Source organism: Dama dama, chromosome 23 (genome assembly GCF_033118175.1).
Source record: "Dama dama isolate Ldn47 chromosome 23, ASM3311817v1, whole genome shotgun sequence".
Lineage (NCBI taxonomy): Eukaryota > Metazoa > Chordata > Mammalia > Artiodactyla > Cervidae > Dama > Dama dama.
The window spans coordinates 25,381,882-25,397,325 of record NC_083703.1 but is presented as its reverse complement, the minus strand read 5'-3'; the positions used below and the strand labels follow the sequence as shown (position 1 = coordinate 25,397,325).

General features: G+C 43.1%; 1 protein-coding gene across 1 annotated transcript in view; it reads left to right on the top strand.

Moving 5' to 3' along the window:
• Positions 1-572: 572 nt before the first annotated feature.
• Positions 573-15,444, top strand: part of C23H10orf67 (chromosome 23 C10orf67 homolog) — a 101,407-nt gene continuing 86,535 nt past the window's right edge. The window contains exons 1-2 of the mRNA XM_061125654.1: positions 573-739; positions 14,649-14,769. Coding sequence (XP_060981637.1) covers positions 573-739; positions 14,649-14,769 — 288 coding nt within the window. The remainder of the gene's footprint in view (positions 740-14,648; positions 14,770-15,444) is intronic.

The following is a 15,444-nucleotide window of genomic DNA, read 5'->3' as shown; positions in this document are numbered from 1 at the left end:
GGGATTCTCCAGTCAAGAGTACTGGAGTAGGTTGCCACTGCCTTCTCCAATGGGCAAGTGGTAGGTGTAGGCAATTCATCAGTTGCCTGTTTCCCTCTTATTATGGGATTGCTCTGAGAACTCAGGGCTCATTATGTAAAGGGCATCCTTATTAGCCAGGTGCAGTATTTTTCATCCTCCTGGAGGCTGACCTTTAGCATTGGGTCACTAAAACGAGGGTTGTGGAGCCTCGTTGAACGAGGCCTGCAGAGAGTTGTTAACGCAGGAACAGAGCTCGGGAATCCACGCCCCCTAGTGCACGGGCCTTGCAGGAGGCTGAGCTCAGAGCTTTCGCTCAGAAGGCACGGAGGGCTCGGAGCGGGGTGGGCTGCCTCCGGATTACCTTCAGGAGTCCAGCTCTCCTGGGGACACGTCACCTACGGCCTGGCCCGTACAGGTCCAGGACAGGAAGCCCTGAGTCAGGTGGGCAGTGGAAGCGGCCGTCGGGCGACTCCCGGCCCTGCAGACCCCAGGCCTCTCGCCGCGCCAGCGCCCCGGGATTCTGGCGCAAGGCCGGTTGCCCGGGAGTCGCCATGGCAACGGACGCCGGTTTCGGGACTCCGCGGGTGGCGCACGGCCTAGCGGCCACCTCCGCGACTCCCATGGAGGTCTATGGCGACTCGGCGCCCGAGACCGAGGAGTGCTGGAGGATTATCAAGAATCTCGAGTGCACTCTTGAACAATTCCGGCTCAGTCCCAGGTGACCCGCGCGACCTGTGGCGCCCGGGCCCGCGCCCCTGCCGGCGCGCCACCGCTCCCGTGTTCTCTAGCTCCAATCCCCAAGGCAGCTGTTTTGATATCTAAATATACTACCGTGTAGCAAGCACGGACTCTGGGGCCAGACTGTCTGGGTTCAAATCCTCAAGACACTCTAAGGGCCCAAGACTTGGGCGAGTTAGTCAGCTTCTCTGTGCCGCCTTATCTCTTCAGGAAAACAGCCAAGATGGTGATGCATAGCGCCTCCTTCATAGTTGATCGCGAACATTCAATGAGTCAATCTGGAAGATCAACATACGTATAGGGTACATAGTACCGTGGAAGTGTTTGCCAATATAACTATCTTGTTCTTGACCCTTTGGGACACTTTTTTCGTCTTATAATCCTTTGCTCTCCTCTGTCCCAGTTTTATTTGGTTAATGTAGATCTGATGCTTGGGGTGGGGGACGGGGAGGGAAGTCTTTTTCTAAAAACCTTTTGAAATCCCGTAAATGGCCCTCACTAGGTTAACTGCTCTAGGTGCCCTAAGACAGGGAGCCTCGTGGTGCCAGGTGGGCTGGCAGAGACACCAGCCCTGCAACTGGCGTCTTTCTAGGGTAGGATGAAGGGTCCAGAGCCCTGTGGTGGGGACTGACGCAGTGAGATGGCGCTGCCAGCCCAGCTGCCCCCGCTGAACTGTATTAAGTGAGCGCCTTTGTGAACAGGGATGGGGGTGCACTCAGAACCCGGCTGATTGGTGGTGTGAAAGCACATATTGGCGTAACGGATGGTGGGCACGGTGTTGAACTGCGCTAGTTGTTGACTAAGAGAGATGACTTCCTACCCCGGATTCCTTGGTGGTCCGTGGTGGGGAGCTTCTCCAGCAAAATGCACTGGCTGTGCTCAGCGGCCAAACTGACGTGCCTGGGGCTCAATCAGTGCTTGTTGTCTGAATAAAGGAGCCGCCGATGCCCCTGTGAGTTTCTCTTCATCGGCAGGACCCGGGCCAGTGTTGGTGCTCTGATATCTGGTGTGCGTGGGAGAAGCTGCAATCTTGGGGTGAGGAGAGAATCAGTCACTGGGGAGGCACCAGTCAACAAACCACGGATAGAAGCCTGTCCTTTCTGAAGTTTACATCCTAGGTAGAAACCAGCAATAAACAAGCCGACTCCATAATAAAGTCAGTTAAGTGGTGGTGAGTGCTAAGGAGGAAACAGAGCAGAAGAAATAACCTGTGGAGTGGGGAAGGGGGTTCTAATTTTATTTTTCTGGTCATACCACGTGGAGTGTGGGGATCTACCAAGGATGTAACCCAGCCTCCTGCATTGGAAGTGTTGAGTCTTAACCTCTGGACCACCAGGTAAATCTTATAGGGTTATAATTTTAGATTCTGTAGTCAAGGAAGATTTCTTGGAAATGACTTTGGGGGGGAAGAACTGCAGACTTGAGGGGGGAACCTTTCTGCTCTATCAGGGAGCAAGTGTTCCAGGCAGAGGACAAGAAGTAAAAGAGAGTGGGCATAGGTGTCACAGGACCAGCAATGAGGCTGGTGTGGCTGGAGAAGAGTGATGGGGGAGAGCAGTGGTGATGAATGAGATCAGAGGTAAGAGAATGGATGGTGCTCATGGTGTGGAACCTAGATCATTGTAAGGACTGCAGCACTGACCTTGAATGAGGTGGTCAGATTTGGTTTTTCCAACACCCCCAAGCAATTCTCTAATTCTCAGCGGACAGTGATTGGGTGTGTCTTGTAGTTTGCTTATTTATTTATTTTACTTAAAGTATGGTTGCTGTACAATATTATGTATTATAAGTCACAGGTGAACAATAGAGTTATTCCTAATTTTTAAAGGTTATACTCCATTCATAGTTATTATAAAATGTTGGCTATATTCCCCATGATGTACAGTATATTCTTGTAGCTTACGTCAGTTCAGTCCAATCTCTCAGTCATGTCCAACTGTTTGTGACCCCATGGATTGCAGCACACCAGGCTTCCCTGTGCATCACCAACTCCCAAAGCTTGCTCAAAATCATGTCCATCAAGTCAGTGATGTCATCCAACCATCTCATCCTCTGTCATCCCCTTCTCCTCCCTCTTTTAGTCTTTCCCAGCATCAGGGTCTTTTCCAAGAGTCAGTTCTTTGCATCAGGTGGCCAAAGTATTGGAGTTTCAGCTTCAGCATCAGTCCTTCCAATGAATATTCAGGACTGATTTCCTTCAGGGTTGACTGGTTGGATCTCCTTGCAGTCCAAGGGACTCTCAAGAGTCTTCTCCAACATCACAGTTCAAAAGCATCAATTCTTCGATGCTCAGCTTTCTTTATAGTCCAGCTCTCACATCCATACACGACTACTGGAAAAACCATAGATTTGACTAGAGGGATCTTTGTTGGCAAAGTAATGTCTTTGCTTTTTAATATGCTATCTAGGTTGGTCATAACTTTCCTTCCAAGGAGCAAGCATCTTTTAGTTTCATGGCTGCATTCACCATCTGCAGTGATTTTGGAGCCCCAAGAAAGAAAATCTCTCACTGTTTCCATTGTTTCCCTATTTATTTGCCATGAAGTGATGGGACTGGATAGTTTGTATTATACTGCTTAATCCCTTACCCCTATCTTGCCCCTCCCTCTTTCCCTCTCCCCACTGGTAACCACTAGTTTGTTCTTGTGTCCTGCAGTTTAACTGGAGATAGTGTCAGATTCCACAGGTTAAGGGCTCAGCCCCACAAGACTGTCCCTGTCCTCCCTCTTCAGAGGCTAATTGCAAGTCCAGGTTGTCACCTGTGCTTTTGACAACCAGGGCTAACTCAGAGGTTCCTCTAGTTCAGTTAATTTGCTAGAGTGGCTCATAGAACTCAAGAAACCCGTTTACTTACTTGGCTACTGGTTTATTACAAAGACTGTTAAAGGACAGGAATGAACAGCCAGAGGAAGAGATACTTAGGGTGAGGTCTAGAAGGGTCTGGGGCACGGGGGACTCTATCCCTGTGAAATTTGGGGTGCACCCCATGAATTCATTCTTGTTTACCAACCTGGAAGTTCTCTAAACCCTATAATTCAGGGATTTTTTTAAATAAACTCTTCATTACACAGGCAAAATTGACTGAATCATTGACTTTTTGTGATTGATTCAACCTCCAGCCCTCTCTGGAAGTAAGGTTGGGAGAGGTGGGATTGGAAGTTCTAACCCTCTCCTTCTGGTTGGTTCCCCTGGCAACCACCTCCATCCTTAGGGGCCTTTCAAAAGCCACTTCATTAACATAAAATCGGATGTGGTTGAAAGGGGCTTCTCATGAATAGCCAAAGACACTCAGTTCACCTTTTGCCCCTATTTCAGGACAGCAGACCAAATATTACAATAAAAGATTCTCTCATTGTACTTGTCGCTTAGGAAATTCCAAGGGTTTGGACTGCTGTGAGGCAAGAAGTGTGTATGAAGACCAATATATATATATTGTATATATATACATATAGGGCTTCCTAGGAAGGGCAGTTGGTAAAGAATCCACTGAGTCAGGAAGATTCCCTGGAATAAGAAATGCCAACCCACTCCAGTATTCTTGCCTGGAAAATTCCTTGGACAGAGGAGCCTGGCAGGCTACAGTCCATGGGGTCACAAAGAGTCAGACATGACTGAGCAACTGAGCGTGTACATATCTGTATCTATAAAATTATAAAACACACTGTAAAGATGGGAAGACATGAGGGGAATGGAGCAGAGGAATCACATTATCTGGTTTATCTTTCAACCAAGTTATTCTGGCTATTGTTTTGATATTAGACTCTAATGAGGGGAAACAGTGGAAATAGTGAGAGACTTTATTTTCTTGGGCTCTAAAATCACTGCAGATGGTGACTGCAGCCATGAAATTTAAAGACGCTTACTCCTTGGAAGGAAAGTTATGACCAACCTGGACAGCATATTAAAAAGCAAAGACATTACTTTGCCAACAAAGGTCCATCTAGTCAAAGCTATGGTTTTTCCAGTAGTTGTGTATGGATGTGAGAGTTGGATTATAAAGAAAGCTGAGCATCAAAGAATTGATGCTTTTGAACTGTGGTGTTGGAGAAGACTCTGGAGAGTCCCTTGGACTGCAAGGAGATCCAACCAGTCAACCCTGAAGGAAATCAGTCCTGAATATTCATTGGAAGGACTGATGCTGAAGTTGAAACTCCAGTACTTTGGCCACCTGATGCGAAGAACTGACTCATTGGAAAAGACCCTGATGCTGAGAAGACTGAAAGAGGGAGGAGAAGGGGATGACAGAGGATGAGATGGTTGGATGGCATCACCGACTCGATGGACATGAGTTTGAGCAAGCTCCTGGATGGGTGTGCTGCAGTCCATGGGGTGGCCGAGTCAGACACAACAGAATGAGGACAGGAGCAGAAATGGAAACCAGTTAGGGGACTACGACAATAAGCCTCGTGAAAAATGACTGTGATGGTAGCATTGGTTGGAAGTTGTGAGACTGGTCAGATTCTAGATTTATGTTGAAAGTAGAACTGATAGGCACAGAGTGCATAAGATTCTGATTTTTTGAACTGACTAACTGGAAGGATGGAAGTCCCATGAGCTGGGATGAAGAAGATTGAGACGAATAACTTTGTGGGGAATATCATAAGCCTACTTTTTTTCTTCTTCTTTTTTTTTTGCTAATTTGACTGCACCAGGGCTTAGTTGTGGCATGCAAGATCTAGTTCCCTGACCAGGGCTTGAACCTGTGCCCCCTGCATTGGGAACTTAGAATCTTAAACATTGGACCACAAGGGAAGTCCCTCAGAAGCTTACTTTTGGACATAATATCTTGGAAGTAACTCTTAGACATCCATCTAGGCTCTTTGGTTGTATGAGTCTTTAGGGCAAGAACAATAATTTACCCTGTATTCGTCTCAATTCTTGGCTAAGACACCTAAAAAGTTTATTAACATGCATATCTCATGTGTCCATAGGAGTTACCTAGGAAAAATGGGCCTAACCACCTAAGATGGTTAGGTTGGGCCTAAGATGGGCCAAACCACCACCTTGAATACCATCTTCAGATAAAGACAAAAGATGTTGAGTAGAGGGAAGCCAGTTATGGGAGGTTACCAAGAAGAGCAATAAACAAGGGTAAGGTTTGTTATACAAATTTGAATGGGTGCCTTCTCCATTAGTAAGATTCTCTTGTGAATTAGAATCATCTTCCTGGTAGGAGAGGAAGATACTTATAGTGGCGATTTCCTTTATATTTCCTTTATAAATGAAAATTTCTTTTACAAACAGGTAACTTCTACTCTGCTTCCAGGGTTTCTCCTGTGTCTGCAGTTTCTCAAAACAATTGACTCAAAACAATCCTTATGCTATAGCATCATATTTAGGGGTGCTATATTCTGCTAACCTTCAAGCCTAAAGTTCAGAAGAGAGGCCCAGCCAGGTTGGATATACCAGTGTGGGAGTAATTGGCACACAGATGCACCTAGAAATGGGAGACTTGGTGAGATCACCCAGGAAATGACAAGAGAAGTGTGTGAACTTTGGGACACCTCAAACTTGTATGTTCTTTCAAGAGGAAAAAAGTGGAAGCGAGAGTGCTTTGTTTTTGTTTTTTGTTTTATTCCTTATTTGAAATTGAGCAGGGATGTCCCTAGTGGTCCTGTGGTTAAGACTGAGCTTCCAGTGCAGTGGGTGCAGGTTCGATCCCTGATCAAGGAACTAAGATCCTACATACCTAATAGTATGGCTGAAAATAAATAAAAAATTTAAACTGAGCAATACAGCATTGTGAAAATTTAGTGCACTTAATGCTACTTTCTTTGACTAATTCATTAATGAGCATTTGTTAAGATAGATTATTCTAGGATTTAATGAGAAGTGTCACTGCTTTCTGTTAATAAATATTCATGGATCTGTTTTCTGTAATAGGTTAACATGTTAATTTTGTATCTCATTTATTTAAAAAAAGAACGTGTAATTGCTATTTTTCCGAGACTGTATTTTATGCATAATAGCCAAGCTATTATTCAGAAATCAAATTGCTGAGGCTATAAATAAGGACTGTGTAGGAACCACTTAGCTAGTTTGTTGTGATGTGGGTTTCCATTCTAGGCAAAGGGGTTGTCATCTAAAATTAGATACATTTGGAATTTAAGGGGAAGCTGAAGAATGAACTTTCATGTTTCACTTGGGCTCTGAATGAGTCAGAACTTTCTGAATCAGTCATTCAGAAGGTTAGGACCAGTTAGGGATAGTAGAGCATAATAGACCTGTTCTCACAAGGGATGGAGGATAAGACTCTCACTTCAGGCTTATTTTTTCTTTTTGGCTGTACTGTGTAGCTTGTGGTATCTTAGTTGCCCAACCAGGGATTGAACCAATGCCTTTGGCCATGAGAATTAGAGTCCTAACCCCTGAACTGCCAGGGAATATACAGGCTGGTGATTTTTAGATTAATTACTTACAATCTTTGAGCCTCAGCTTCCATCTCCTCAAAACAAAGAAAGGTAGATAACCTGAGAAAAGATTGTGTGTATTTTTTTTCCCCATTAAAAAATATTTTATTGAAGTATAGTTGATTCACAAAGTTGTGTTAATTTCCGCTGTACAGCAAAGTGACTCAGTTATACGTATATATATATATATATATATATATATTTTATTTCATATTCTTTTACATTATGTTTTATCCCAGGATATATATATATTTTTTTTCATTTATTTTTATTAGTTGGAGGCTAATTACTTCACAACATTGTAGTGGCTTTTGCCACACATTGACATGAATCAGCCATGGATTTACATGTGTTCCTCATCCGGAACCCCCCTTCCACCTCCCTCCCCATCCCATCCCTCTGGGTCATCCCAGAGATTGTGTGTATTAAGACAGATGCCTTGACTAAGCACAGGGGACAAGTTTAAGCATTCAGTTGTTAAAAAACAAAATTCAACTGAGTAGATTTGAAGATCTGATTGGCTTTGTTATGTGGTTCATGAATTGGACAGCATCCCGTCCAGCAATTGTAAGGGAGCTCCAAGGGGGCTGTACACAATGGGAGGTTTTTATAGGGAAAAGGGTGGGACAAGGGAGATGTTACCGTAAAGGGAAAAAAAGCAAGAAGAAAAAAAAGCATTGTTTTTAGGCCAGGACTTATCTTTGCAGGGGAAAGGGCAAGGCAGGGGTTTTATCATGCAGATTACCCCTTCTTCCTTTGGGGACAGGGTGGAGAGGGGCCACAGGACAGATTATCTTCTTGGTGCTGACCAGAAAATTCCAGACTGGTTAATTAAGGCTAACATTTCTGGGGAAGGTTGAAACCGAAATTAAGTCAGGTATTAAGTCTGAATTTGGTATCATGCACTTTAGAATAAGTAATGCCATTTTGAGCCTGTGGTTTTCTGTTTAACACAATAAATAGGCACTAATTTTATTTTTACCACCTGGAGGAGGTATCTATAAAATTCTTCCAACTGGTTTTAAAATATCATACTGTATTACTGTAATATTATGGCACCAGAGGGAATAACTGAAAACATTATTCTAAGTTTCTAAATCATATCCTAAAGATACATGTATTGGGGGTGATTTTTTTGCACTTCTATTCTTTTTCCAGCTTTGAGATATAACTGACATGTAATGTTGTATATTTATCATAAAACCTGCTCACATTCATAACTTACCACCCACCCTAGATCTTTAGCTTAAAATGGGAAGGAAGGAAAGAACATACATGGTCAAGCTTATTGAAAAATGAAGCTGAAAAACAAATAGGAGCTGCTTGGTGCTAGGGAGGGGGAGGAATTGCGTTTCTCAGCTGGAAGGATGAATCATGGAGGTCTGTTAAGTGGGAGGCATTGCAGAAAGAAACAGTTTTTAAGTTTAGGTGGTGTTTGTATTTATCATATTGATGCAGCACTCCGGGTTCAAACAGGAGATAGAAACCTCACCAGTATTTGAACAAGGAACAAATATTTCTTGTTTCTTTAATGTTGTTATTTATTTGTTTTTGGCTGTGCTGGGTCTTCGGTGCTTTCCGCTGCTTTCTCTAGTCGCGGTAAGCGGGGGCTATTCTTTGTTGAGATCCATCGGCTTTTCACTGCAGTGGCTTCTCTTGTTGTGGAGCGCGGGGGTCTAGGCAGGCAGGCCCAGTAGTTGCGGCTCCCGGACTCTAAAGCACAGGCTCAGTAGTCATGGCAGATGAGCTTAGTTGCTCTGCTGCTTGTGGAATCTTCTTGGACCAGAGATCGAACCCATGTCCCCTGCATTGGCAGACAGATATCCACTGTGCCACTAGGGAAGTCCTAGGTCTTGTTTCTTATCAAATATTAACAAGGATTTTTAGCTCAATTTAAAAAAAGCTCTAAGCAGCATTGCAATAGCAAATGTAGCTGTGACCCCAAGGGCAGAAGAAGAGTAAATGTGGACAGAACTAAGAATTTAAAAGGTCCCCTACTCCCACCAAACGCTGAGATTAAGACCTCTTGGGAGAGGATGTGGCTGGTGGTAGAGACACTTGCCAAAGGGTGCCAGCCAGAGCTGGTCCACGGGCCTGACTTGTTGAGTGGCCATGGTGAACTTGGTGAAAGATACAGGCAGGCCAAGGTTCTTTATATAGCTGAGAAATCCAAATAGTCGTTCCTGAAGGTTCTGAGCCCTCAAGAGTCCTGCCTTTTCAGGGGAGTTGGCTGTATGTTTTCATTAATCTTTACTATTGAATGTGGAAATGCTCAGAGTCACTCCAGAGAATCTTCTGAGTTCCAGACATAGTCCTTGACTCCTCTGTGTACCAACAACCTGCTTTCTTGATGATCAGAATTAATCACTTCAACCAGTAGTGTGCCCCCTTTCTCTGCCTTTGGTTTAGTGGTGTAGGGATCACACAGTGGCCAGGTACCGTTCAATTCACTCTCATCTAATTCAGTAGAACCACTGTTGTGCTTCCCAGTAGAAGCAATCTCCCTTTGGGAACTAAGACCTCCAAGCCAGCAGGTCATAAAGTTTCCAGGAAAGGAAGCAATGATTTCAGGGGTGGGTTATTAGGTGTAATAGTGAGAGGCGCCTCTTGCATTTTTACCAAGATTCTTGGACCTACGGCTGTGGGAGAGACGGTCCCATGTGGTGAGTGGAGGAGAAGAAGAATCTCTCTCCTATCATTTCTGCATTCTTGGCTGAGCCCCCCTTCCCCCATAATAAAAGACAGATTAACTCGAGAAAAAAACAACAGAAGTTTAATAACATCTATTCCTCCTGTATACAAGGGAGATACCCAGGAAATTGGAGTAACTCCTTGCAATGGTTCAAACCACTACCTTAAATAGAATCTCTACCTAAAGACAAAAACAGATGTTGGGAACCAGTTATGGGAAGTTCCAGAAAAAGCACAGTAAACAGGGGGATGGTTGTAATGCAGATTTAAGCTCATGCCTTCTCCATTGATAAGAGTTTCTAGAGATTTACGCCTAAAATACTGACAGTTCTTACTAAGTGAAATTGGCAGGATCTGAGGTTGCATCTGACTTTTAAAAAATAGTTTACTTTGAAGTAATTTCAAATATACAGAAAAGTTGTCAGAATCCAGAACTAAGAACTCTTCACCTAAATTCTTCAGTTCTCAACATTTTCCCATGTTTGTTTTCTCTCCTTCTTCCTCACCCCCCTGCCTCTGTACCCACATAACACACACACTCACACTCACCCAGACATTCATTATCATCAGTCTTTTTAGAACCTTCTGAGAGCATGTTACAGACATGTTTCCCATTAAGTGTGAATTTCCTAAGCATTCAATGGTGTTTTTCCTAAAATGGATACTTTTTCCTGCATGACCAGCACACACTCTCAAATCAGCAGATCCACACTGCACAACCCTATCGCAGACTCCTTTCAAGCTGGGCCAAAAGCACCAGTGATGACTTTTTTTTCCTTTCTGGTCCAGGATCCTATCTAGCAGTGTGCGTTGTCTTTAGCTATGCTGTCGCCTCAGACGCGTCCAGCAGGAAGAGTTCCTCAGCCTCTCCCCACTGTTCATGTCCTTGACACTTTTTTAAAAAGTACAGCCCTTCTGTAGCATGACCAGCGCTACCTGGGTCCATCTTCTGTTTCCTTATAACCAGACTCAGGTCATGCGTTCTTGGCAGGAAGGCCACAGAAATGAAGCTGTGTATTCTCAGGGCATCAGTTTAGCCAGTACGTGTCATTCAGTCTATTCCCTCATTGGTGCTTTAACCTTGAGTTTGCTGGGTTGGTGTCTCCCAGGTCTGCCATAAATTCACCCTTCTTCCCTTTGTAATAAATTACTATTTTGTGTGTAGGGAATGTGTGTATGTGTGGTAAGTTGCTTCAGTTGTGTCCGACTCTTAGCGACCCTGTGGACTGTAACCTGCCACACTCCTCTGTCCATGGGATTCTCCAGGCAAGAATACTGGAGTGGGCTGTCGTGCCCTCTTCCAGGGTATCTTCCGGACCCAGAGATCGAACCCATGTCTCTTACATCTCCAACATTGGCAGACAGGTTCTTTACCATTAGCACCACCTGTAGGGCCTAAGTATTACAAAATTTACTTTTCCTCCCCTGCCTCCAACTTTATTGAGATATAACTGATGCAGAACACTGTAAGTCTGAGGTATACAATGTGATGATTTGGCACATTTTTATATTGTAAATCATTATCACAATAAGGTTAGTTGACACATTCATCATCTCACATAGTTACTTTTGTGTGTATGAAAACATTTCAGATTGACTCTCTTAGCAACTTTCAAGTGTACAATACAGTATTATTAACTGCAATCGTCATGCTGTACATTATATCCCAGTACTTATTCATCTTATAACTGAAAGTTTTTACCCTTTGACTTATATTCCCCCATTTCCTTTACCCTCAGTCTGTGGCAACTATCTCTGTACTCTCTGTTTCTATGAGTTTGACTTTTTTAGATTCCACATATAAGTGCAATCAAACAGTTGTCTTTCTCAGTCTGCCTTATTTCACTTAATGTAATGTCCTCAAGGTTCATCTGTGTTATTGCAAATAACAGGAATTCATTTTCTTTTTTCATGACTTTTCATTATACACACATGCACACACAACATTTTCTATTTTTTTAAGGTTTATTTTTTATTTATATGCCTATTTGGTTGCACCAGGACTCAGCTGAGGTTTGTGGGATCTTTGATCTTCATTGAGGCCTGAGGGATCTACAGTTGAGGCATATGAGATCTTTCAGTTGTGGCATGTGGGATCTAGTTCCCTGATCAGGGATTGAACCCTGGCCCCCTGCATTGGGAGCATGGAGTCTTATCCACTGGACCACCAGGGAAGTCCACTACATTTTCCTTATTCATTCATCTGTCAGTGGACACCTGGCTATTGTGAATAACGTCACAGTGAACATGAGAGTGCAGGTAGCCCCTTGGGATAGTGATTTTGTTTCCTTTGGATATATACTCAGATGTGAGACTGCTGGATTATATAGTAGTCTTGTTCAGTTTTTCAACAAAATTTCCTTTTCCTAATCAAACTTCCACTGACGAGCTGTAGCCCTTTAGCTAAGCTTAACCCTAGCTGCCGTTGATAACTCCCACCCTAATCCATCACCTCTGTAGTGGCTGCCCAGTGGTGATTCTCTATTTTCACCATTCTTTTCTATGTTTACTAGAGCGTCTCATTCTCATTTGGACTGCTAGATTCCTGTTTTATTTGATAGGCTGTAATCTGATACTTTGATCATTTATTTTGATGCTCAAATTGTACCAGATATGGCCAGTGGGAATCTCTTCGGTCTAGTTTCTGTCTCTATCATTTTTTTTTTTTCACTCTTTCTCCACTTTTTGGAATCACAAGATGTTCCAGGCTCATTTTATGTTTTTGTTCTCCCAGCTTTGAAACCAGCCATTTCCCCAAGAAGCCCTGGTTCCTTTTAATGCAGAATGGTATTTAAAAAATCAACGTCTGTGTTTTTGGTGTGTTTATTGCTACTGGGGTGTCATCCCTTCTAGGTTCTCACACTGGACAGAACTAGAAACACATGTCCATAAGTATGTGCACATATTTGTACCTATCACTATTTATCTATGTACATAATTATAAAACCATGCCTTCATACCAGAACTTCCAGTTCCTTCTTTTTTATGTTTGTAAATTTCATTTCTGGGACTGGAGAACTTGACCCCTGTCATCTTCAGTACATTTGCATGTTTGTTCAATTTATTCAGTCTCCCAACCCTGTTGCTTTGTTTTGTTTTTGGTCCCACCACTAGGCATGCAGGATCTTAGTTCCCCAACCAAAGACGGAGGCTACTCCCCTTGCATTGGAAGCCTGGGGTTTTAACCACTGGACCGCCAGGGAAGTGCCTGTTTCCATCTTTTTAAAAGCGCATCATCTGTGCACTGGCTTTGCCCTCTGGCTGACCCCCTTGTGGTCACCAGACAACTCTGCCAGTTCCTGGCCTCATTTCCACATGTGGCAGTGTGCAGAGTCACAGAGGGGACCTCTCCCCTGCTGCTCCTGTGAAAAAAGCTTTACCTGCCCCTGACAGGTCTTTTCTCCTGTCACACTCCTCAGAACCAAGTCCCACTCCCACTCCTAAAATACCTGCCCAGAAGATTGGGATCGCCGCAGTGGCCTGAGACCACAAAAGTGTTACCCTTGATGCTGGGAATTCTCTCACCCTTCCCTGAGTTCTGCAGGAGATAAGTCTGAGGCTCTGCCAGCAGCAAAAAGAGAGAGATTGCCATGGGGTACCCCCCATCACGGTCTGCTCCACCTGGTCAGCAGACAAGGGAGGGTAGATACATGGATACTCTCTCTACGGAGGCTGCATTGAAAAGCCTGGGAATGTTCCTTAGGCTTTCATGGCTCTCTTTTTTTAGCTGACATTTTAGAAACCAATGCTTGTGGTAAGTTTGGTCAAATTGACAGAGAAAGGACATCCAGAAACTTGGCCTTCTTGTTATGGTTTGAAATGTCCGTCATTAAAAGTCTGTAGGAGGATTTTACAAAATACTTCTTTCCACTTTGATTTTGGGGGGTGGGGAACTGAGTTTAAAACAAAATACAGTAGAGTGGTGTGATTATCTTAAAGAAGTAGTTCTCAATTTTTTTTTTTTTTTTTTTGGTGTCAGGATCTCTTTACAGTCTTAAAAATTATTGAGGCCCTCAAAGATCTTTATGCTTTATTTATTCATAGTTACCATATTAGAAATTTTAAAGGAGAAACATTTAAAATAATGATAAACCAATTCTGTATTAGTAGAAGTAATATATTTTAAAGAAAATTGAACTCTTTTCAAGACAGAATCTTTAATGAGAATAGTATCATTTATATTTTTGCAAATCTTTTCAATGCCTGGCTTAATGGAAAATAGCTGAGTTCTCCTCTCTGCTTCTGCATTCATCTGTCATCCAGGCACATAACCTGTAGCCTCTGGAACTCCACTGAATACTTGTGAGAGAATGATAGGAGAAAAGATAAATCCAATCTTAATAATATTATGAAAATAATTTTGACCTGTGGATTCCCTGAGTGTTCTGGAACCTCCAGGAGTTCTCAGACCACATTTTCAGAACCTCTACTTAAAAGGAATTTTGCTTGCTATGCCCATGCATGATTTACAACAACCTCAAGCAGCAGCATACATAAAACAGTGGATGAGATTTTAAAAGGAGGCTCATAAATTGGTCATGTCTCCAAAAATGGAAGTAGGATCAGTGTAGCAATGTGAAATTGTTCAATCTGATAATCCAACAGAGACCTAGGGAAAACCCAAAATCATGAGCAGATAATTAAGTGGTTTTCTCATTTCACCAATCCTTTGAATTTTTAAAATATGATTTATACAAAATATGTGTAAATATATGTCACTAAATATATCTTTAAGGTAATATCTTTAATATGAAGTACACTTAATCTCCCCCCTCTTTTATTTTTCAGATTTACTATTTCAGATGATTTGAAGGTTGGCTTTTTCAGCACAGACCATGCCACTCAAACAGATTCCAGTGAGATTCTGCCATTAAAAGAGTTGAGCTTAGCTACACAAAATCTAGTGCAGGTAAATCTGGATTTATTTAGAAACTCCTGAGATAATTTGTATTATTTGCCTTTGTGTTTCTTTCCTTGACAAAAGTGAAATGATTAACATTTAAAAAATATTAGCATCTTCTATAATCTGAACTGGATAACAGTTGTGTGTTGTTGTTTTTTAATTATTAGTATAAACAACTACTTCAGGGCATGGCTACCCACTCCAGTGTTCCTGTCTGGAGAATCCCATGGACAGAGGAGCCTAGCAGGCTACAGTCCATCGGCTCTCAAAGAGTCGGAGACAACTGAATGACTGAGCATACAGCATACACACTACTTCTCTTTGGGGCTTCCCAGGTGGCCCTAGTGGTAAAGAACCTGCCTGCCTACGCAGGAGACATAAGAGATGTGTGGTTGATCCCTGGATCGAGAAGATCCCCTGGAGGAGGAAATGGTAACCCACTCCAGTACTTTTGCCTGGAGAATCCCATGGACAAAGGAGCCTGGCGGGCTACAGTCCATAAGGTTGCCAAGAGTCGGACACAACTAAAGCCAACTTAGCACACACACATTACTTCTATTTGCATCCTATTTATTTCATGTATGTTAACTTTTTTTTTCTTCCTGCACTGCATGGTTTGCAGGATCTCAGTTCCCCAACCAGAGAGAGATTAAGGCTGGGCTCTGACAGTGGAAGCTAGAG